The sequence below is a fragment of the Lindgomyces ingoldianus genome, assembly GCF_010093535.1.
Source record: "Lindgomyces ingoldianus strain ATCC 200398 unplaced genomic scaffold BDR25scaffold_44, whole genome shotgun sequence".
NCBI lineage: Eukaryota > Fungi > Ascomycota > Dothideomycetes > Pleosporales > Lindgomycetaceae > Lindgomyces > Lindgomyces ingoldianus.
The window spans coordinates 193,736-215,338 of NW_022985205.1; the positions used below are offsets into that span (position 1 = coordinate 193,736).

General features: G+C 48.2%; 8 protein-coding genes across 8 annotated transcripts; 7 read left to right on the forward strand and 1 right to left on the reverse strand.

Annotated features, from left to right (window-relative positions):
• The first annotated feature begins 74 nt into the window (after window positions 1–74).
• On the forward strand, window positions 75–417 carry BDR25DRAFT_95505 (uncharacterized protein). Its single transcript, XM_033699298.1, has one exon. The coding sequence runs from the start codon at window positions 135–137 to the stop codon at window positions 363–365; it is 231 nt and encodes a 76-aa protein (XP_033541400.1). The 5' UTR covers window positions 75–134; the 3' UTR covers window positions 366–417.
• BDR25DRAFT_95504 (uncharacterized protein) lies at window positions 418–2,070 on the reverse strand. Its single transcript, XM_033699297.1, has 5 exons — window positions 1,607–2,070; window positions 1,538–1,557; window positions 1,371–1,475; window positions 930–1,321; window positions 418–882 (listed from the first exon to the last, which is right to left on the reverse strand). The coding sequence occupies exons 1-5, from the start codon at window positions 1,821–1,823 to the stop codon at window positions 471–473; spliced, it is 1,146 nt and encodes a 381-aa protein (XP_033541401.1). The 5' UTR covers window positions 1,824–2,070; the 3' UTR covers window positions 418–470.
• Window positions 2,071–2,225: 155 nt separating this feature from the next.
• BDR25DRAFT_296485 (uncharacterized protein) lies at window positions 2,226–3,430 on the forward strand. The gene is made up of 4 exons (XM_033688924.1): window positions 2,226–2,613; window positions 2,670–2,764; window positions 2,815–3,057; window positions 3,110–3,430. The coding sequence occupies exons 1-4, from the start codon at window positions 2,318–2,320 to the stop codon at window positions 3,304–3,306; spliced, it is 831 nt and encodes a 276-aa protein (XP_033541402.1). The 5' UTR covers window positions 2,226–2,317; the 3' UTR covers window positions 3,307–3,430.
• A 567-nt stretch (window positions 3,431–3,997) lies between these two features.
• On the forward strand, window positions 3,998–4,856 carry BDR25DRAFT_242156 (uncharacterized protein; the record flags this gene model as incomplete). The annotated part of the gene is made up of 3 exons (XM_033685777.1): window positions 3,998–4,075; window positions 4,216–4,270; window positions 4,333–4,856. 3 exons carry the CDS (start codon window positions 3,998–4,000, stop codon window positions 4,854–4,856), a joined length of 657 nt encoding a protein of 218 aa, XP_033541403.1.
• Window positions 4,857–4,981: 125 nt separating this feature from the next.
• On the forward strand, window positions 4,982–13,643 carry BDR25DRAFT_396646 (reducing type I polyketide synthase). Its single transcript, XM_033698452.1, has 10 exons — window positions 4,982–5,376; window positions 5,431–5,575; window positions 5,788–6,056; window positions 6,110–6,471; window positions 6,526–6,594; window positions 6,648–6,804; window positions 6,851–7,511; window positions 7,564–7,723; window positions 7,775–12,314; window positions 12,363–13,643. The coding sequence occupies exons 1-10, from the start codon at window positions 5,086–5,088 to the stop codon at window positions 13,524–13,526; spliced, it is 7,818 nt and encodes a 2,605-aa protein (XP_033541404.1). The 5' UTR covers window positions 4,982–5,085; the 3' UTR covers window positions 13,527–13,643.
• Window positions 13,644–15,697: 2,054 nt separating this feature from the next.
• BDR25DRAFT_361400 (uncharacterized protein) lies at window positions 15,698–16,359 on the forward strand (the record flags this gene model as incomplete). Its single annotated transcript, XM_033696407.1, has 5 exons — window positions 15,698–15,853; window positions 15,913–16,068; window positions 16,122–16,176; window positions 16,236–16,306; window positions 16,339–16,359. 5 exons carry the CDS (start codon window positions 15,698–15,700, stop codon window positions 16,357–16,359), a joined length of 459 nt encoding a protein of 152 aa, XP_033541405.1.
• Window positions 16,360–16,661: 302 nt separating this feature from the next.
• Window positions 16,662–17,682, forward strand: BDR25DRAFT_380789 (uncharacterized protein; the record flags this gene model as incomplete). Its single annotated transcript, XM_033697678.1, has 4 exons — window positions 16,662–16,770; window positions 16,869–17,032; window positions 17,086–17,259; window positions 17,317–17,682. The coding sequence occupies 4 exons, from the start codon at window positions 16,662–16,664 to the stop codon at window positions 17,680–17,682; spliced, it is 813 nt and encodes a 270-aa protein (XP_033541406.1).
• A 2,445-nt stretch (window positions 17,683–20,127) lies between these two features.
• On the forward strand, window positions 20,128–20,927 carry BDR25DRAFT_296495 (uncharacterized protein; the record flags this gene model as incomplete). The annotated part of the gene is made up of 3 exons (XM_033688925.1): window positions 20,128–20,334; window positions 20,393–20,647; window positions 20,697–20,927. The coding sequence occupies 3 exons, from the start codon at window positions 20,128–20,130 to the stop codon at window positions 20,925–20,927; spliced, it is 693 nt and encodes a 230-aa protein (XP_033541407.1).
• Between the last annotated feature and the right edge of the window lie 676 nt (window positions 20,928–21,603).

Sequence of the window (21,603 nt, forward strand, 5' to 3'; positions counted from 1 at the left end):
AGGATTTTATCTGCATCGGCCTTCACTGTGGGTATTCTCGTTGCAATATAATCTCGGGGATTAAGAACTTAGGTTGTTCCTAGAAGAAGGAAATGCGTCCTGGGATGTGCAGCTAGCTTTTGCAATGCACAGCCATGGACCCACGATCAGCAGAGCACGGCGCGTTGCTCGTCTCACACAGATGTCTGAGTGTGTGGGGAATGTGGGTGAACGGATGGGTGCTGAGTGTTCGATCGCAAAATTTTTTAAATTTTTTTTGGGCTGAAGGAGTCGAGTTGCAATTGAGACTTTATAATTTGGCATTTGGCATTGTATGTTGGATTACAAGGTGGAAAAAATATGCAGAATTGAAATCGTTGCATTGAACACAGCTTATCTGTAGACTCCAGATTCTGCAAGATTGAAGGACTAAAGCATTCATTCATTGAGCGCGACAATTTTGACAGCATCCCTAAACAAGACGCAGATTTCTAAGACCTCTCACTACCATCTCGTGAAGAAGACGACTTTAATTGATAGCTCCCAGTCTCAAACGTCAAATCCGTCTGTGACAGCGTCTGACCAATGATGACAGTATTGACGGTTTTACCACCACCTCCATGCGCACTCTTCTCGGAATGCGAATGCCATGTTGGGAGAGTCGGATTTGTTTTGTTTGAACTGAAAGGATTGCTAAAACTGGAGAAGACTGAGGGTAACTTCCAGCCCTTTGCTTGGACTAGCTTTGGGAGGGATAGAGTGCATGCTACAATGATGCCTAATGCAATTTCGGCATATGACCACAGGCCCATCCACGCGATGTGGTAAGAGACATCAGAGGTATCAGGTTTGTGAACGATAGCCAAGGTTTCGACGATTCGCATTGCTGAGGCGATGCATGCCCTTTCAGTATGTTAGCAAGGAATCAGCGTATATGGAGGCGAACTTACAAGAGACCCGTAGCAAAGAGAAAGCTGATAGCAACCTTCTTCCTTAGAGGAATGCTAAGTTGCCAAACAGATCGTACCGGCAACAGCAAGATCGCAACATCGGAAATGATATTGAAGTAGCCGGTCGCAAGAACCACCGCGTTGTAGTTCATACAGTGGCCTTCCTGACGCAGTTTATTCCAGATCTTCTCTCGAGGATTACAGGCGAAGATTGTGATGAAAGTGTCAATCGTATAGAATGTGAAGCTGGTTGAGATTATGATCCAAGAACCCCAAAACATGAAAGGGTTCACGGTTCGGTTCGGTGCAAGCATGCGGAGATATTGGACTAGGATGGACATTTTGACGACAAATATAGTCGGACCATAGAGGATCTCAGCATAGTTCATCCACTGCTTATGGTCAGTCTACCGGATATGAGAAAATGGAAGGTATCCGTGCCTTTAGGAGTTCGAATAGGTCCTTGACCTTGATGTGCCATTGATGCACACCAGCGCCATGGTTGAGAGTGGGTCTTCCGATACCAACCTCGGCAGCGAGAAGAGCCTAGAAGATGGTGGTGAGTTGACATGGCGAAGACATGTTACAGTTTTGAGGGTTTCTCTTACAAATGATAGTAGAATCAGATCTGAAATGTGGTGAGCTAGCATCGAGAGCACTATGAAGGGGATACTGACAATCCGACAAGTCTAATTTGTGGACAACGCGTAACTTCGTGTATAATCGAAGGATAATAAAGATGCCAGAGAAGGCGGTACACAACGACACACAGACGTAATACCATAATTGATCACGGGAGTGGACTGTAGGTTGCCAAGTCCCGTCGGAACCACCCGGATAAGGAAGGGCAGGGCCTTCGAGGAGTGCTGCTACCAGGGCAGGATTCAGTTTCATAATGAATAGAGGAGAAGAGAGTGTTCAATCGTAGGTGTCTCGAATATCGCAGGTGTTGAGAGAACAGACTCGAGTTTGATCTGATGTATCCCTTGTGGGCTGCTGACCATTGAAAAGAATAATGAAAACAGCTTCCTCCCAGGCTCATAGTCAAGGTTCATCATAGATGAAACGAATGAATATCTTGAACCCCGATGCACTCATTCCCCATCCGTGTGGCGGTGCCCTGGTCTCGGGGTTTGAGAAGGATGGAACGCACGAGGCTAGCTGCAGGTCAATATGCGCGCCGCACTTTCTGGAAGGGTTCGGCCTCTCCCTCCCGTGTGACCTCTAATTGGCTGGTATACAACCCTGTCGCCAGGCGGCAACGTTCAAACGACCCAGCGGTTAGGCCCCTACTGTCTGATTTCAACGTCGTTATTTTCGATTCTACACTCGTATCTTTCTCTTCTACACCTTCCCCCCATTCTTTTTGATTCCTCAAGACGACGAATATGGCCGGTAGTTCACTGTATATGCCGGTCCCCGAGGACTTCCGGCTGTCTACTTGGTTGGCTATTGGCGCCTGCATTTATGCAATTGCAGAGCGATGGTTTCCATTCTGGGTAGTCGTCCAGTTCCCAATACTGTTACTTGCGGCTCGGACAATCCAGGCAACACTTATGGCTAGAGGTCTGTTGACTAGCGGACGGTCAAACACGGTTCCAGGGCGATATTCAACAAGAATTCCAGCTTCAAATCCAGAGGACCAGGGAATCGTCGTGTTTGTCCTAGGCGCACGAATAAACCAGTATGCCCCACAGGTGTTAAATCTACGACAGCTAGTTTGGGGCTGACGGCTAGTAGCCCTATGGGTCGCTTAGCGCCTGGATTTCTTGACGCAGGAACGATCTTTACGGGTATGTGGCGGGAGTGTAATAGGAACCGCAAGAAATATGGGTGTGAGTTTTTGGAATTCGTCTTGAAGGTCCGAGTTGAAAGTTCACAATAGACCTTGGCAAAACGAGCACTTTAATGGCATCGCAAGAGGAAGGCGGGTTGACAATGGTCTGGCTCACATACTGGAAGACCGTCGAAGGCCTACGGGACTTCGGAGCTAGTGATGCGCATCGCGCCCTTCAAATACCGTGGCTAGCGAAAAAGTATCCATACCTAGGGATTATGCACGAGACGTACTCGGCGCCGAAGGGAAACTGGGAGACCATTTACCATCACTTTCAGCCATTTGGCATGGGTAAGTGGCGAAATTCCGAGATTCTAACATGTAGGTTAACCACCGATGATAGGGAAGACGAAGTTCATGGTTGGGCCAAGTTTGACCGACGACAGCAATGCTGCGGATCGGGAAAAGAGGCTAAGATTTGCCAGTCCGCTCGTCAAGGCAGAAGGTCGCGAAATGAGATCCATGTTCAGCCGGATGGGAAGGGGAGAGGATATCGCATTGGCTCGGTGGAATCCGGAAGCCAAGGACTTCGACGAGTAAGATGCCAGTGGGTCACGTGTACTGGGGTCCCTGGGTGCGTGACTAGCCGCGTGTTTTTGGGGGTCAGAAAACTCATTTTGATGGTGTCATGTAACAGTTGAATGCACATTAAATTCGGCCCGCGGGTTAGACGGCTTCAGTTGCCGCCAAAATGCTACTAAGGCCTCTTGGCTGGTGGTGACAATGCCAATGTCCGCGAGTCGCAATTTCACACTCGCATTCGCTGCGAGCCTTGGAGATGTCGACGTTTGGGGTCGAGATTTTGGAACCCTGTGGTGATGCAGCGGGATAACTAAAGGATGAATGCAGGTTGAGACAGACCATTATGCCAAGACACTAGCGAAGATGCTAAAAATCTTTCGGATCAATCCAATAATCAGCTCATCAATGTAACCACTCACCCACCCATCCTTCACCCCTCCTCATCACTTCACATCTGCACCTCACCTTCCCCATCGAAGGGCCGTTCCGTGTTTCACTTTACAATCAACGCCTTCTCACTTCTTTCTTTAGATCAATATCCCAAATGTCCCCACACCCTCATGCATCCCACAGGGCAGACTCCAAGGCGCCTTCTGGATAAAGAGTTCCATTCTCAACCATTGCCGCTCTCACCTTCTCCGGTCCCGTTTATCATTACGAATCACATCTCCCGGCGGTAGTAGCTGCTGCACCAAACCTCACCGTCATCATGCGAATCCTTTGTCTTCATGGAAGAGGCACTAATGTCGAGGTAATTCAAATGCTGGGGGTTGCTACGCATATTCCCGTCAATTGGAAAATCATGGCTAACGCGTGGAAACTAGATATTCAAGATGCAAAGTGGTGTGTCAGGCGTCTCGCCACTCAGTCGCTAAATCCGCCCGCTTATTTGTCCGAGCAGCATGGATCCGATTCCATCTTTCTAAGAACGGCTGTACGTTCGACTTCCATGAAGGCAGCTTATCTTGCCCTCCAGCACCTGGTGAGCCAATCAAATAGATTTCCCCTCCTTGGGATGCCAAGAGCTCACAATAGCTTGCGAAGAAATTGCGGGAATGCCCGGCGTGTCATCGCAACAGAAATTCTTGTCCTACTTCGACCTTTCCTCTTCAAGGAGCTGTGAGGGCGCTCTAAAGGGTATCGAGGATCATGTTTCCAAAAGTGGACCTTTCGATGCGCTTATGGCTTTTTCCGAAGGCGCAGCCGTTGCATCAACCTTCATTCTAAGTGAAGGTTTGAAAGGCCTGTCCCCTTTCAAAATGGCGATCTTCTTCTGTGGGGGTGTTCCGGCTGACCCCGTGGCCTTGCAGAGGGGCGAGGTACATCTATTAGCACTTGGGGAGAACGAAACGTATTCGATCAAGATCCCGACGGTGCATGTCTATGGTGCCAAGGATCCACGCATGGACGAATTTGGAATTGGTCTCAGTTCAATTTGCCAAGACAATTTGAAGACCGAGATCATCCATGGGGGCGGACATGAGATACCCGGGCGCAAGATGGACGGCATCGTGTCCAGGGTACTGTCAGCCATCCGCGAAGCGAGGGGCAAGGGTGTATCGTCTTGAATTGATTGGGCTTTTAGCTCATCTCTGGAAATGTGCCCACTTTTCACGTGCTTAACGCAGGTACTATCACAGGCGCACACTTATGATGAAATAAATATGGTTCCCACACTCCCAATCCAGGTAGACTTGTCTTTAGGTGATAGCTTTGAAGAGTTCTGGCCTCTCTGACCGAGTCTCATTTCCGTTCAATTCATTTCTGTAGTCCTCCCTTTGTCTTTCCACCTTCAACATGACGATTAACGACACCCGGACTGGGAACAGCATGAACGAAGGGCTATTAAATAGTGCGACTGAACGACAGACTCACAATGGTATTGGCTGTGAGACAAGAACTAGTGTGAAGGATGTGTTGGATCCAATCGCGATTATCGGATTCTCCTTTCGATTTCCCCAGGACGCGACATCAACAGAAGCCTTTTGGCGGATGTTGGTGGAAAAAAGAAACGCCATGACTGAATGGCCTGAAGAGCGATTGAATCTGGATTCATTTTATCACCCTGAAAACGGGCGCAAAGGAAATGTGCGACATATTTCCTCTTTTTTTCTAGCGTTGTCAAGTCTAAATCAGCAGCAGTTTCCAGTTCGTGGCGCTCATTTCTTGAATGAGAACCCTGAGGCATTTGACGCACCATTCTTTTCGATCACCACAAAAGAAGCGTGCTCAATGGATCCCCAGCAGCGCGGTCTGCTAGAAACAGCATACACCGCGCTTGAAAATGGTACCCCAAACCTATTCTTTCATTTACCCTATCTGCAGCATCATTTTTACCTGAACTGGAACGTAACTATAGTACTTCCACGCAGAAATTCGAATCTTATCAGCATTCTGTCTTATTGTAGTAAGGGTGTATGGGATGAGATCTACCCTAATTTTGTCCCACATGATATGAAAAAAAAAAGCTGTAAAGTTCGGAGCTGACTGATAGTCCAGCTGGTATAACGATGGACGCCGCCTACGGCTCGAAGACCTCAGTATTCACCGGATGTTTTCATGACGACTACAAATCCATTACCGGGAAAGACCCAGAGGACTTTCCAACATATGCAGCTACCGGTCTTTCGCAAGCAATGCTCGCTAATCGTATTAGTTGGTTCTTTAATCTAACTGGAACTAGCGTAAACCTAGATTCTGCATGCTCGAGCAGCATGATTGCACTTGACATGGCAGTTCAGGGACTACGGTCAGGGGATTCAGGCATGGTGCGCACACTCGAATTACTATCATTTAGATGCCCAGACTCATTTCTCGACAGGCTTTAGTGGGGGGAACCAACTCCATACTAGGCCCTGATTCCTTCCTCTCACTTACAAATATGAACTTTCTTTCCCATGACAGTCTCTCATACAGCTTTGACGAGAGGGGAAATGGTTACAGCAAGGGCGAAGGCCATTGTGTTATCATTCTCAAGCGAGTTTCTGATGCCATCCGCGATGGGAACACCATCCGCGCAGTAATTAGATCTACGGGCTCTAACCAGGACGGACACACTCCAGGAATCACCCAGCCAAGTGCTACAGCGCAAGAAACACTCATACGAGATACTTATCGCAAGGCAGGCCTTGATCTTGTATCGACGAAGTATGTCGAAGCACATGGCACTGGCACTGCCGTTGGGTAAGTTCTTCTAGCGTGCGGCATTCGGCAGGTTTAGCTAACTCGTCTATCTAGCGACCCCCTCGAAGCAAGCGCCATCTCCAACTGCTTTGGCAACCCGGATACCAATCACCCAGTCTACATGTAATCATACCATATGTCCCTTTCCCAGTTTCCTTGAACTAATTAGGGATCAGTGGAGCAGTTAAATCAAATATTGGACATCTTGAAGGTGCCAGCGGGTTGGCGGGCATTATCAAGACTGTGCTAATATTAGAGAGGGGTGTGATACCCCCAAATGCCAATTTTGAAAATCTTAACCCTAAGATTAATTTTGGCTCCTCTAATGTCAAGGTAAGTATTTGATGCTTGGTTAATCCACATTGCTAATGATTGGTAGATCTCAGAGCAATGCGTCCCCTGGCCTACTTCAGGCCTTCGCAGAGCATCGGTTAATTGCTTCGGCTTTGGTGGAGCCAACTCACATGCCGTTTTGGAAGATGCCTACCACTTCCTTCGCCTTCGAGGCCTGAGGGGGTTTCATTGCACAACAGTGTCTCCTCCTTCCTTGGATGAGGTATGTCGCGCCCAACGACAGATTGACACACCGTATCTGTCGACCTGGGGCAAGGAGAAGGCGTCTGCCTGGCGTACGAAAAACGCCTATCCCCAGATATACGTATTTTCAACTGCAGATGAAGGCGGATTGACCAGACTCTCCACCTCCTACAACGATTACCTCATGCATGTCATGGCTACCTGCAAAAAGGACGCCATTGGCCCTTTCCTGGAGAGCTTAGCCTATACGCTCAGTGAGCGCCGCACTAAGCTTCCTTGGAGGTCGTTCGCGCTTGCAAATAGCATCGAAGAACTGCGCGAACTGAAGATTTCACCTGCCGTTCGTTCGAAGACAATGCCCAGGATGGGGTTCATATTTTCGGGCCAAGGCGCCCAATTTGCTGGCATGGGCAAAAACCTACTCGGTTACCCTGTCTTCAAAGCTAGCGTCTTGCGATCGCAGACTTTTTTGCAAGACCTTGGCTGCCCCTGGACTATCACTGGTAAGTCTGATAAAAAATGCTCTCTCGAACGTCCATTGATGAAGTGATGCAGAAGAGTTTCTCCGAGGGAAGGCTACATCAAATATCAATCTACCTGAATATAGTCAGCCACTCTGCACTGTTCTTCAGATTGCATTGGTAGACCTGTTTAGAGATATTAACTTGGTGCCTTCCACTGTCGCTGGCCACTCTTCAGGGGAAATTGCCGCTGCGTGAGTTGATTTTATGGCAGTCCCTTTTAAATGCTGACATTTTCTTGTTAGTTACTGCATTGGCGCTCTCTCTCACCGATCTGCCATCAAAGTTGCGTTCTTTCGCGGCATGGCTGCAGAATCGCTCAGAACCTCTGGGAGTGTTCGTGGCTCAATGATTGCAGTAGGTTTGTCGTGCGAGGCCGTCAGCAAATACCTACCCTTAGATAACAGCATCTGTGTGGCTTGCATCAACAGCCCCGAAAGTGTAACTCTTAGTGGTGATGACTGCTCGATGCCAGATCTCAAGGCAAGTTTAGATCAAGACGGGGTATTTGCGCGAAAACTCCAGGTCGACGTTGCATACCATTCTCACCATATGGAACAAATTGCTGACTCTTATGGTCGGTCTCTCCATGATCTTGAAAGAGGGGAGTTTACCGACATTCAAATGGTTTCATCGGTTACCGGGAAAGCAATCAGTCGAGAACGACTGTGCACTCGAGAATACTGGGTCAAAAACATGGTCTCACCTGTCCGCTTCCATGAGGCGGCTACTAAAATCGCTGCCGGATTCGCGGCGCTCGGTAAACCTGGTGTAAAGACAGCAGTTCCAGGTGTCAGCAGTCTTTTGGAAATTGGGCCGCATTCTGCGCTCAAGAAGCCCGTTGAAGATATCCTCAAAGCAATTGAACACCCCCCAGACATCGCGTATTACTCCGCCTTAACCCGAGGGCAACCTGATTTCCAAACGTTAGCTGCCACGATTGGGCATCTTTTCTGTCGTGGACACTCTCTCAGCATCGACCGTTTTAATCGACCAGCATGCACCGAGTCCAGCCCAACTCTCGCTAGTGCGCCTGAATACCCTTTCAATCATTCCCAAAAGTACTGGCGCGAAAGCAGGCTCAGCAAAGAAGGCTATCGATTCCGAAAAGCGCCTCCGCTTGATCTCCTTGGAACTCCAGTTCCAGATTGGAATCCACAGGAAGCACGATGGCGGAGATTCATGAAAGTGTCGCAGCTGCCTTGGATTCAGGATCATATCATTAATGGTACGGCAATCTACCCTGCTACCGGGATGATTGTCATGGCAATCGAAGGTATACGCCAACTCTCTGGTACAAGGCGGCCACGAGCTGGGTATTCTCTTGAGAATGTAACTTTCCATCGCCCTATTACGGTACGCCAGGGTGAAGACGGCGTCGAGACGGAACTCTATCTTCGATCGCTTGGAAACCCTTCCGATAAAGAACGCACCTGGTCTGAGTTCAGGGTCTTCTCTTTCGATAACGGAGACTGCGTAGAACACTGCCGTGGGAATATTCGCGTGGACTTTACCGATTCCACCGACGAGGCCCATTTCGCCAAAGAGATTATGGAAAAGACAAAAGCACATAGGGCTCAATACCAAAACATGGTGGATCGATGCACCCGGCCTGTTCACTCGCAGACCATATACGATCATCTTAACACCTGTGGATATGAATACGGGTCGGCATTCCAAGCCCTTGACGATGTTCACGGAAGTACAGACACCGAATCTGTGGCGACCGTCAAGGTATTTGACTGGAATGCAAAAGAAACTGCCAACCATGTGCAGCCTCATGTCATTCACCCCGTCACGCTCGATGCGGCTGCACAGCTCATGCTCGTAGCGCTAGCAAAGACTGGTCTGGACGTTATTCCAACGACGATTCCTACCCGAGTGTCGAAACTTTGGGTCTCGGAGACGGGGTTAAACTGCTTCGACGCGAAGAAAGTCCTTGCATACTCTCGGGCCAAGTACAATGGAAAGCGCAAGGCAGAGTCGCGGACGGTTATATTAGACGATCAACTCGAGAAGATATTGGCCGTCATGGATGTCGAGACTACGACTGTGGCAACGCAAGCTGAGGTAGAAGAGTCTACGGCTTCTTCTCAACTCTGCTACCGCTTTATTTCGGAACCGGACATTGACCTTCTAGACAAAAAACAGTTCAACGCGATTTGCGAAACAACTCGTTCTGCCCGGATTCCTCCCACGGAATACTTTGCTAAACTGGAAGTTGCTCAGCGCTCTCTGATGGAAGAAGCACTAGGTGCAATTGATGAACACGCAATCAAGACCACGAAAGCACACTATCAGTCATATATGAACTGGATGCGCGAGAGGGTTACGGAAATCCCACTCAAATCACCTCCCCATTTACAAGTTAGCGAGAAGTACGAATCACCCGAGCAGCTGTACCAATCCGTTGAAAGCTACAATGCCCAGGGTAAACTCTTCATGACCATCGGCAGAGCTCTCAAGGACATCCTTGAAGGAACAGTTGATCCCCTCCAGGTCCTTTTCGACAGCGATCTTGGCTCAAAGTACTACGAAGCGTGCAATCGGGAGGTGCTTTGCAACGAACCGCTTATTCAGACTCTGCAGCTCGTTTCGCACAAGAACCCTCAGCTGAAGATTCTTGAGATTGGTGCTGGAACTGGAGCGGCAACAACGACGGTCCTGGAGGCACTTACGAGCGAAAATGGCGAATCGAGATTTGCATCGTACGACTATACAGACGTGTCCCCTGTTTTCTTCGGTGCTGCGGAAAATACTTTCAAGGCCCATTCGTCAAAGATGAATTTCCGAATGCTAGATATCGAGTACGACCCGCTCACACAGGGCTACGACGCTGGCGCCTATGACATCATTGTCGCTGGCGGCGTTCTCCATGCAACTAAGAACCTCGAGATGACTCTCACATATGTCCGGTCCCTCCTGAAGCCCAGTGGAAGGCTTATCCTATACGAAGTCGTCCGAAATGCTGACCGAGTCCAGTTTGCGTTTGGCTTGCTTCCAGGTTGGTGGCTAAGTGAGGAAGAAGATCGCGTCAATGGGCCATGTGTGGGGGTGGAAAGATGGGACCAACTTCTGAGGAAGACTGGATTCTCTGGAGTTGACGTGGATATCCCAGACTTTCTGAATGATAGTTGCCATGAATTCAGCATCATGCTCTCGACCGCAGTCCAGCCTGAGGAGGACGCCTCGGCGGATAATTCCGACGTCATCCTGATACTCGGAGAGGACACCGTCGCACACTTTGGACTCGCGAAGGAACTCAGGGGGGCATTAGAAGCTCATGGCACCTCTCGGTGCGCAATTCTTTCACTTGAGCAGGCAGCAACATATTCCGCCCTGGCGCAGTCTTTCTGCATCTTCCTGACTGACCTTGACCGCTCCTTTCTCGCGAACCTGAATCCTTCCACTTTCCACCAGCTACAGCAGATGATTACGCAAACTCGCAAGCTGTTGTGGGTGTCTGCAAGCGAGAGTAAAGCATCGAACCCCGAATCCTCCATGCTCGAGGGCTTTTCTAGAGTTCTCCACTCAGAATTCAGCGCGCTACAATTGAGCATTCTGGCTTTAGATGGAGCTGTTAAGAACAACAGTAGCCACGTCAGGGCTATCATGAAAATCGTGAAAGAGCTTTTGAGGCTCGGAAACAGCGACTGGGAGCCAGAGTATGTCGTCCAAAATGACATCATCCACACCCGCCGCCTCGTGGATGACAAGTCGTTGACCGCACACATCAACGTATCTCATCAGCCGACCCAGACCCAGAGGCAACCCTTTGGTAGCGGACTACCTCTGATGATGAATATTGGCACTCCTGGTCTCCTAGACACACTTGAATTCATAGAAGACCCCGATTACCAAAAGCCTCTGGGAACAAACGACATCGAAATTGTTGTGAAAGCCACCGGCATCAATTTCCGCGACTGTCTCACTGCGCTTGGGCAAATCGATGGCAAGGTCCTCGGTGGCGAATGTTCTGGTGTTGTTTCCCGAGTCGGAGAATCAGCAGCCGTAGACTTCAAACCAGGAGATCGTGTTATTGCCTGCGAAGTGAACACCTTCCGCACCCTGACACGATGCATCCCAGACCGCGTCACCAAAATGCCAGACCAGATGTCCTTCGCGGAAGCTGCTTCGATTCCAATCACGTTCATCACGGCTTACTATTCCTTCTATAAGATTGCACAGTTGCAACCTGGAGAATCGGTTTTGATTCACCTTGGTGCGGGCGGGACTGGTCAGGCTGCTATCCAGATTGCGAAACATATCGGCGCTACAATTTATACGACAGTTGGGTCTGAGAAAAAGAAGCAGATGCTCATCAATGAATACGGCATCCCTTCAGATCACATATTCTTCTCCCGCAATACCTCCTTTGCTGACGCCGTCAAGCGCAAAACTCACGGCCGAGGCGTCGACGTTGTGCTCAATTCCCTGGCTGGTGACTCTATGTACGCGTCTTGGGACTGTGTTGCTCCATTTGGCCGATTCGTTGAGATTGGAAAACGAGACGTGCTGGAAAGGTCAAAGCTTCCGATGTTTAACTTTAATCAGAACATATCGTTTTCCGTGGTTGACTTATCGATTATCTTACTGGAGCGACCTTGGCTGGCGAAAGAGTCGTTAGTGCAAGTTTTGGAGATGATGACGAAGGGTGTATTGCATGTGTCTAAACCTTTGACGGTGTATGGGGTTGGGGAGGTTGAGGGGGCGTTTAGAAGCCTACAGAGTGGGAATAGTATGGGGAAGATGGTGGTGGAGCTACGGTCAGATGACGTCGTCAAGGTTAGTATAGTCACGCCCATATCGTGTCGGAAGCTGACACATTCTCAGACCAACCTACACTCCAAAGCCTCTTGTAATTTCCAAGAAAACGCCAGCTACCTCATCGCCGGCGGTCTTGGAGGCCTCGGCAGGAGTGTTGCTCGCTGGATGGCGTCACGTGGAGCACGAAACCTAATCCTCCTTTCTCGCAACGGCCCCAAAACCCCAGAAGCTATCCAACTCATCTCCGAACTCCACAATAAAGGCGTCCGAGTTGAGGCCCCAGCGTGCGATATTCTCTCCACAGACTCCCTCCTCCAAACCCTAGAGCACTGCACACAAACAATGCCGCCAATCCGCGGCTGCGTACAAAGCTCCATGGTGCTCAAAGACGCGATCTTTGAGAAAATGGGATTCGATGATTGGAAGACTTCAGTGGATCCAAAAGTTACAGGATCTTGGAATTTACATTGCCTGCTGCCTTCGAATCTGGATTTTTTCCTCTTCTTGTCGTCTGTATCCGGCATCACCGGGCTCGGTGGCCAAACAAATTACGCCGCTGGTAACACATATATCGATGCACTTGCCAAACACCGTCTTATGCACGGCCAGCACGCAACTACACTTAATTTGGGGTGGATGGTATCGGAGGGTATTGTTGCTGGGAATGAGTTCCTAGAACAGCGGTTGAGAGCCATCGGATATTTTATCCCGATCTCGGTGGAGGAATTCCATTCCTTGCTTGATGTCCACTGTGACGTCCGCAGATGCAGTGCGATGCAGCTATCGGATTCCCAAAGCATAATAGGCCTTGAAACCCCGCTGAGAATGAAACTCAAAAGCGCAGCAGTTCCGGATTGGATGGCGAGGAAAACTTTCGCACATATGAAAGACTCCCACCTCACTTCCTCCACCTCCACATCCTCTTCTCGTCCCCCCTTCTCTACCCTTCTCCAGGCCTCCCAATCTGTCTCTGAAGCCGCGAGAATTGTCGCACAAGGGCTAGTAGAGAAAATATCCAATGCGGTAGGAATTCCAGAGGGTGAGATTGATACCAGTAAACCGCTCTATGAATATGGGGTCGATAGTTTGTTAGCAATTGAGGTAAGGAATTGGGCAATGAAGGAGTGTGGGGCTGAGGTAGCGGTGTTTGAGATTATGGATGAGGCGAGCTTTTTGGTTGTTGGGGAGAGAGTGGCGGGGAAAAGTCGGTTTTGTGGAGAGTTGGTATGAATGGTTCGTGTATCCTCACTCTTCGCTGTACAGGAAAAAAATATTTTCTTAGTTGCCGTAATAGCCCAGAGAAGTTGCATAGGTCAACTCTTTGCATTGAAGTTAGCAGGAGTCTCCTGCACCCCTCGCAATGCAGACTCCATTTACGATATAAATCTTTCTTATATACTGTAACGGGCCCCCGGACGCGAGCTGTGTATAATTCGGCCGAAATGCTTTACGATTGTGCCCCAGAATCGAATGACAAGTTCAGTTGAAATAAGCTGTCATCTTTGACAATACCATAGGATCAAACTTTCGCTTCCGCAAAAGGTAGAAATTGTTCGATGGCCTTGTATTTTGAAACGACCATTTACTCAACGGATCTCCTTTGGCGATTTGCATTCGCATAGGCGGAAATCTCGAATTGGGCTTCACGATCGCTAGATCCACTGCAGTCCCTAAAGGGGTGTCAGGCACTGCCCTCAATTGCTTTATGCGGAAACTGGGGCTTTAATATGCAAATCGTCACTCCGCAGAAACGTGAGGGATGGCTAGAGTTGTGGTGATAAGCTATATTTCTAACACCATCTTCCCTTGCTGTAAGAGTGTTTTCCTAATGCCAAGATGTCTGGGGAAAAGTGGACAGTTGAACGGCACGCATCCTCTATGAAATATGCTCCCCGAGCATATGTGTAATAACCCATTAGCGGAACTTTGCCTCCTCTTCATTCGATGAGCGGATGAATCATTTTACAGTCGAGATGGGAAACTTGGAAGTAGTCCGGCGCAGGGTCCTGCAAAACGCAGGTTTTCAGTCCCTTAGCGGCACCTCGAATTCATATTGCATCTGAAGGAACCTTTGAAATCGTTAAAGGCCACGAAAATTGATATATGGGGAATTCTCTTAAACTCTGTTTCTCTCAATTTTACAATGTCTTGACGAACGCTGCTAGATTTTGACGACCTACTGCTCGGCAAATCCAGTCCGCCTAAAATATATGGGGTTCCCAAGCGAGCGCGATGAGATATTGTTTGCAGTGATGACACTCGGATGCATCGTCAGCATAGTCACACGATAGTCGGATGTGTCGGATGTGTCGTCACACGATGGTCGGATGCATCGGCAGATGCATCAGCACCCAGTGTGTCCAACCGTTAGTACACCTAATAGTACAGTACTGCAGTACACTGATTTTGGTCACGTACGTACGTACAGGGCATCTACTCAGTATACTGTACTATACATGAGGCTGCTGTACTAACCGTTTACGGTAGTTATATAGGATTTTTGGTGGTTTTGGGCGGTTGAAGGCAGGTTGCTGAGGGCCAGGGGGCTCGTGTTCGGAGATTAATGCGGAGAATGCCGTTATTGCCTGTTTTGTTAGCAATCTTCTAACAAATTCAGCAACTATGCCATCTACGTTATTCTTTTGCCCGTTATGATGTCCCAATTCCTATCCCAATCAACAACGCGGTCGACAATAGAGGCTCTTCAACTGCAGAAGAATTAGTTACGTAACAACGCTGTTACTAGTGAGCTAACTAAGCTTACAGAGTACATTAAAACAGTAAGATCAACAACAGTAGATCTCACAAGGGGTATCACAACTTCCTAATTAGGTATAGTCTTTAGCTTCAGCGCAATTACTTCATAATACTTCAATATACTTCAGTTACTGTATCCTAACCGTACACTGACGTCATCTCCTCCGTACAGTTAGTTAGTAACAGCCTCCTCTTCCGTAACTGTACTATACAGCCTCCAAAAGGCTCCGTAACTAACGGTTGGACACACTGTCAGCACCATAGTCTGTTGCCAAGACCCACCCACTTATTTCGCATATATATAGGCTCCTGCCAAGGACTCCTCTAGCAATACATTCAATGCAGTTCCTCATGCCTCTGGTGCCTCACATAGCTTCACAGATAGGCATGCTGAATCAGATCACACTAGATGTAGTTGCTACTGTAGCGTAATAAAGCAAACGGCTCGACTGGACGCTCGAAAAGCTCACGTTTCCAGCCTTCGACTGCCAAAAATTCCACTATGATACCATCAAGAAAGCACACATGATAATATAGCTTATTCTATTACCTTATATATTTATATATAGAATAATTATACTAAGCTATTATAGTTCAAGTTACAAAAAGAAATTTACTTTTATTATAAAACTACGTTTTATACTATGGGACCTCTTCTCGTTTGCTTCTTCAGTGGTCTCGGGTTCACCACTTGTATCATCATCCTACCGCAGCACTATCAGGTGGTCTTTCGAGACTCACCACCGATAGCTGGCTACCATCTCCTCGTCATGACCCTCGTCACGCCTCTAGGCTCCGCGGTTGCGGGGGTTTTTCTGCAAAAGCTTCGATCACTGCCCTTATACATCTTACTTTCTAGTTCCACCTTCATCATAGTTGGGACGGGTCTCTCGACAATGACTACACATACGTCCGATACGTTTCCCGCATCCGAGTATGGGTACTAAATTATCATGGGATTCGGATTTGGCATCAATTTAGCAACGATTTTCATGGCTGTGCCTCTCGCGTTTACGTCGCAAGACTTAGATTAGTGTGTTTCTATCGTCAAATCGGGGGAGGTGCTAGCGAGCTTCAGCGGTCGACATGGGAATCAGCAACCAACTTCGCGTCCTCGGCGGGAGTATCGGAATTGCCATCTGCGCTAACATCCTAACAACTATCTCACAGACTGACTCGAAGAGATCCTTGACCCAGTGCATATGAAAGCGCCGCTGGCCTCTGCGCAGAAAATGGCATTAATCCCGCCGCAGGTCTTCTAGTAACTCTCCTAATGGTTGAAAAGCGGCCAAAATTACAGCACTAAGATTCTGTCGGTAGCATGCTAAAATTATATAAATTCCAAATTAAATATGCGGCATTGTTCCGACCTTATTGGGCCGATGTTTAATCCCTGTGTGGCGTATAGCCTCGATAATTCAGAGCTTTGTCTGCCCAAGTGGCACAGCTCAGCATGTGGGTGCCCACCCGCTCCAGAGCTCTGCCTCTGCGCTTGATCGCTTCTTCTCAGAACTTCTCTCTGCTTGTTGAAATTTCTGGTCAGGATAAGCTTAAGGTATAATCCTACCAATCTGACTTCATTGCGATTGGGATAAGCGATATTTCACGATGAATTCGCAATCGAGACTCATTGATACTCTTCCCCCGGCGAATAGGCAGAAGCCAATGGAGGTGCTAGCTTTGGGATTCAGTAGAACTGGTGTGTCCCTGTTTCTGCGTCGACAAATCGCTCGCTGATCCTTGCTAGGAACAATGTGTACGTTCCGGTGCCTTTGACCTTGAAATTGAAGCTTATTTTGGAAGCTCTGAAGAGAGCACTCGAGAAGCTTGGATATAGCGTATATCATATGGAAGAGTGTGTCACTAGGTGGCAGGAAAAGCATATACACCTTTTTGAAGAAGCCACCAGAGCGAAGTTGCTTGGCCAGGGTGAACTGTGGACTGGTGCTGAACTTGATAAAGTTCTTCAGAATTACACGGTCAGTACGGCTAACCTGGCAAAGCTCTGTTGCCAACTTGATTTTCTCTCCAGGCGGTTGAAGATATCCCTTGTCTCCACTTCGTCGACGAGCTCATAGAGTATTATCCGGAAGCGAAGGTCATACTGACCACACGAGACATCGACTCTTGGCAGAAGTCGGTAGAGAATTCGATCTTCACGATCGTCAAGATGCGGATACTTCCATTTATGAGCGCCATAGACCCGGTAAGATCCTTAGACCCGGACTCAAAATTTATCACCATTAACTTCGTTGCGCAATAGCTTCTATGGCGACCATATTTCTTTCTTCTCAAGTCGAGCGTAGATGCATGGACGGATGGTGACATCTCAAACACAGAGGCTTTGCGACGCTCCTACACGGAGCACTACGCACATGTACGCTCAAAGATACCCCAAGAAAGATTGCTAAGCTTTCACCCGAAAGACGGCTGGGTGCCGCTTTGCGATTTCCTAGGAAAAGAGGTTCCTAAGGATGAGCCGTTCCCACGGGTTAACGATGCTGCATCGACTGTGAACCTACACTACTTTATTGTGGTCTTGAGGCTATGGCACATCGGACGGAAGTACTTTGGAATGGCTGCTGTCGTGGGTATCGCGTATGGGCTAGCGCGCTGGTCAAGGAAGTAAATAGAGGCTTCATTACGTAGTTTTGAAATGGCATTTCACAGTAGGCAGAGAAGGCCACAGGTTGGTGAATCGAGCTATCAGAGGTCATACAACAATCTTTGGCTGAGTATGTCGAATCAGCAACGAGGATTATGTTCAGACGTTGCTCCCGGCGCGGCGGGTCGACGGAGTATGCGTGGCGTTTTCGAATTCGAGCGGACGCAAGAGGACCGCGGGCAGGTTAACAGAACATGAGTATCGAGAAATTTTTCGATAGAGTTGCATAAGGATCGGCCGCCTGAGTGGAGCGGGCCAGTCGTTTTGCAGGTCGAGTGTTCTCGGGTGTAGCGGCAGAGCGATTTGCAGAGCTAGTCGAGCGCGCGCTTTCCCAGCATGAGAGAATGGAGATAAGGTGGAAAATATGGAAGAATAATGTGAGATGCAGCGAGGACGAGGAGATAGATGTTGAGAGACGGCGGTTGATGGGCTGTTGTTGTTGTTGTCGTCGTGAAATTAACTGGTCGTTGGAGTAGAGCAAGACGCCAAGTCACGTGCCCACTACACTAGCCACGTTAGACCACGGGAGTGCTTCCGCGAGTGGGTTTTGGAAGAGATATCTAAATCTGGGAACAGAAACTCGCGTTATGGCTGTCTAGGCTAGGAAGTGACCACATTAAATACCCTTGTTCTAACTGTTCCGTATCTAGAGATCTGATCGCCATGATATCTCTTAGCGCCCACCCGCCACAAATGGCGATATCTAATGTCTATTTCAACCCTATTCCTTCTCTATGCCAGAATAAATTCAACGCTCCTGAGACAAGGTCGTGGCCGGAGCGGGTTGGCCGTCTTCCCTTTAAGCGTGATTGGGAGTTCGTCCACTCTTCAAAAACGTAACCATGTTCTGTCTCGTCGCTTGTGAGTTCGCCTTCCGCTAAAGTATAACTGCTGCCTGTTTGCCTTGCCCTGCTACGCTGGAGACTGTCTAAATCAGCCGTACCTTGCTGAAGTTAAGGTCGCGTTAACTCCCTTCTCACAAAGCCCCCGGCATGCTAAGTCACAGCAGAATCCGCTTACAGCAATGTTTATGTCTTGCTTGTAGATCTAATCTTTTGGTATAGCTTAATACCCTATCTTCAGACTGTTTGCGAACATTTATAGTCAACACTCCTGTTCTCAACAGATTAGGCAGTTAGGCTGCTTGTCTCTTCTACTTGGCTGCCATCTTCAGCCCCTAATATCCTTTTTTTTAACCATCTTCTCGCCCGAAGCAGAGCAATGCGACCTCTAGAATATAACGTCGCTAACGAGTTCAGCCTCACTAAGGACTTTGTAGGCGACAACCTAGTCTATCCCTATGCGATCTTCTTAGCGTAGTTTAATTAAAACTTTATACTTGCCCTGCTTTAGACGCTTACTAATAAATTAGCAGCGTAGCTTAAATTAACTAGGTAAATGGCTTATTTAAAGTTCTTTTATGCGTAGTTGAGAAACAAGTCATAAAAGGAGTTTTGTATTATAGACTAGTTAAAGGTCGAAGGAGACATATAATTTATATAGTATTAATGGACGCTAAGCCCAAGGTGGATTGGGCAGCCCATTATAGAGCCCTTCGGCTTACAGCATCAGTCCACGGCGAAGGTAAGATCCGGAGATTCGATGTCATCGGAGAACCTGAGATTGTTTCAACATCGGCCACACACTGGCCCGTGCGCCAAACCATTATCGTGGACTTCCTTATTCAACAAGTAACTTACTCCGCCTTAAGCTAAAATTACCGAAACCTCGACACCAAGATCTAAGCGATACTGTAGGAGCTTGTATAAGCCTTGTCATCTAGGCCATTTCAGGGTCTCTGAAAGCCACCCCAGTTGGTGCCAAGTTTTCCCACCTTCCTCTCCCAACGATCACTCACTTGCTTTTAAATTTCTTCAGAGAGACCGTTTCTGCTCCCCGTATGGAAAGCCACTCCCTTTACTTTCTTTATCATTTAGATCACCTTGAGAAATATAAACTTCGTGGTTGTAGTCGCTCCATTATGGACCAATCAGGTTGCAATAATGCGTATTCAGCTCGCTGGAAGTCGGCAGATTCGCCATCGCAATAATTCATTGCCGACTAAATTATGTTTTCTTGTTCAGCTGAATTCCTTTTCAGGCCGCGGCAAGGCCTTTAAAACCAACCATTCTCATTTCCGTACCCATCGGACGCCTTACATAATATAACATAGTCCGCTAACAGGGGCGGGCATCCTGCAACTGAGGCTCCCTCATCCTTCGGCCTAAGGCGAGACTTCTATTCGCGAGTTATTTGGACAGATATAAGTCGACTGTGCCACCTCTCCTGGACAGCAATCTAGCCATCGTAGTGCATCCATTCATTCTTTTACCGTTTCGGTTCTATTCACTCCTTTTTGCAAACTGGTTTCATCTTCCCAGTCACTCATTTAACCATATACTACCCGTTATGTTCTCTCGCGGCATTATATTTGCTGTGGCTCTTCAGGCGGCTCTTGCATCCGCAACCCAAGTCGGACCAACACGTGTCTCCGAATTCCTAGAAACGAACATCACCGACCACGACTCCACCCTCCATAACCGCGCTGCTCTTGGTACAGCCATTGTATCCAATCGCTGTGATCATGATATTTGGCTTTGGTCCGTAGACGAGCGTGTATGCTTTGCCTTTTCCCCTGTCTCATACACCCACCATCTAACCCCGATTTCACCAGACCAACAAGGGCCCCATCAAGATCCCCAAACGCAGCAAATACAGCGAGCCTATGCGAAACCCTTGCAATGGCTGCGGTATATCTTTGAAGATCTCTAACTCCAATCAATTACAGGGGGGAAAGCAAACGCAGTTTGAGTATGCAATTGCGAACAATCAGATATACTATGACATCAGCTTCGTCGACTGCGCCAAGGGAAATAATGCCGATAACTGCCCCGGTCATGCACATGGCTTGCGCATTGATAGCCCTCAGGTATGTGAGCTCCTTTTAATTACTGTGGAGAAGGCTAACCTGTCGAAAGAAGTCATGTGGAGTCTTAAACTGTGCTAGTGGGGCTTATTGCGTCCACGATGCTTATTATGTCGACGACCCACTGGCGAAGATGGGAATTAAAGCCCCTGTGCTGGGATGTGGCCCTGGAAAGACTAACATGGACCTGTACTTCAAGGTGTGCTCTGATATGGCGCCACTAAAGAGAGAAGTGTCGAGTGTAGCGGGACGAATTGTGGTTGAGAAAGAGATCGATTTTTGAGATACCCTCTTCTTGCAGCATCATGGTACTTGCACTTTCATTCGCCCCGCTTATGTTCGTTCATGTTCGTGTTCTAGTTAGCACGTTATGTTCTTCTTATCAAATACTTTTACTTTCGATCATTTACTATCAACCTCCTTTACTTAGGCTCAACCCCTTCAACCTAACTCTTCTTCCCGTTACCAGTACTGCATCATCATACAGCATCGTAAGTTTTATCACACCCCCAAGCACATTAACATCCAAATCCCACCAGCGCAAACGCTCAGCACCATCCGCCAACCGCGCCGCCCCACTCCTGCAAAACTCATAATTCATCCCGACAACCGCATACATTTCATTCATACCCCCTCTAAACCTAGACAAGGAAATAGCATTCGGACCAACAACCCAGCCAGCCTCTGCGACTCAACTAGCCTTCGGCCCCATAAATTTCGAAGTCGCCCACGTCCAAAATCGGGTTGGATAGTTGATGGTTGACGGTTGGTGGCTGATGGTTGATGGTTGATGGCGGATGGCTGATGGTTGATGGCTGATGACTGTTAGTTGATTTTTGAGGGCTGGTGGTTGAAGAGTGTGAATTTCAGTGGCCTGTGGGCTGGTAGTCGAGTGTAAACAGATTAATCTAATATCTCGGCACTGTATGTGACAAGTTACCTTTGAAGTACTCGTACAA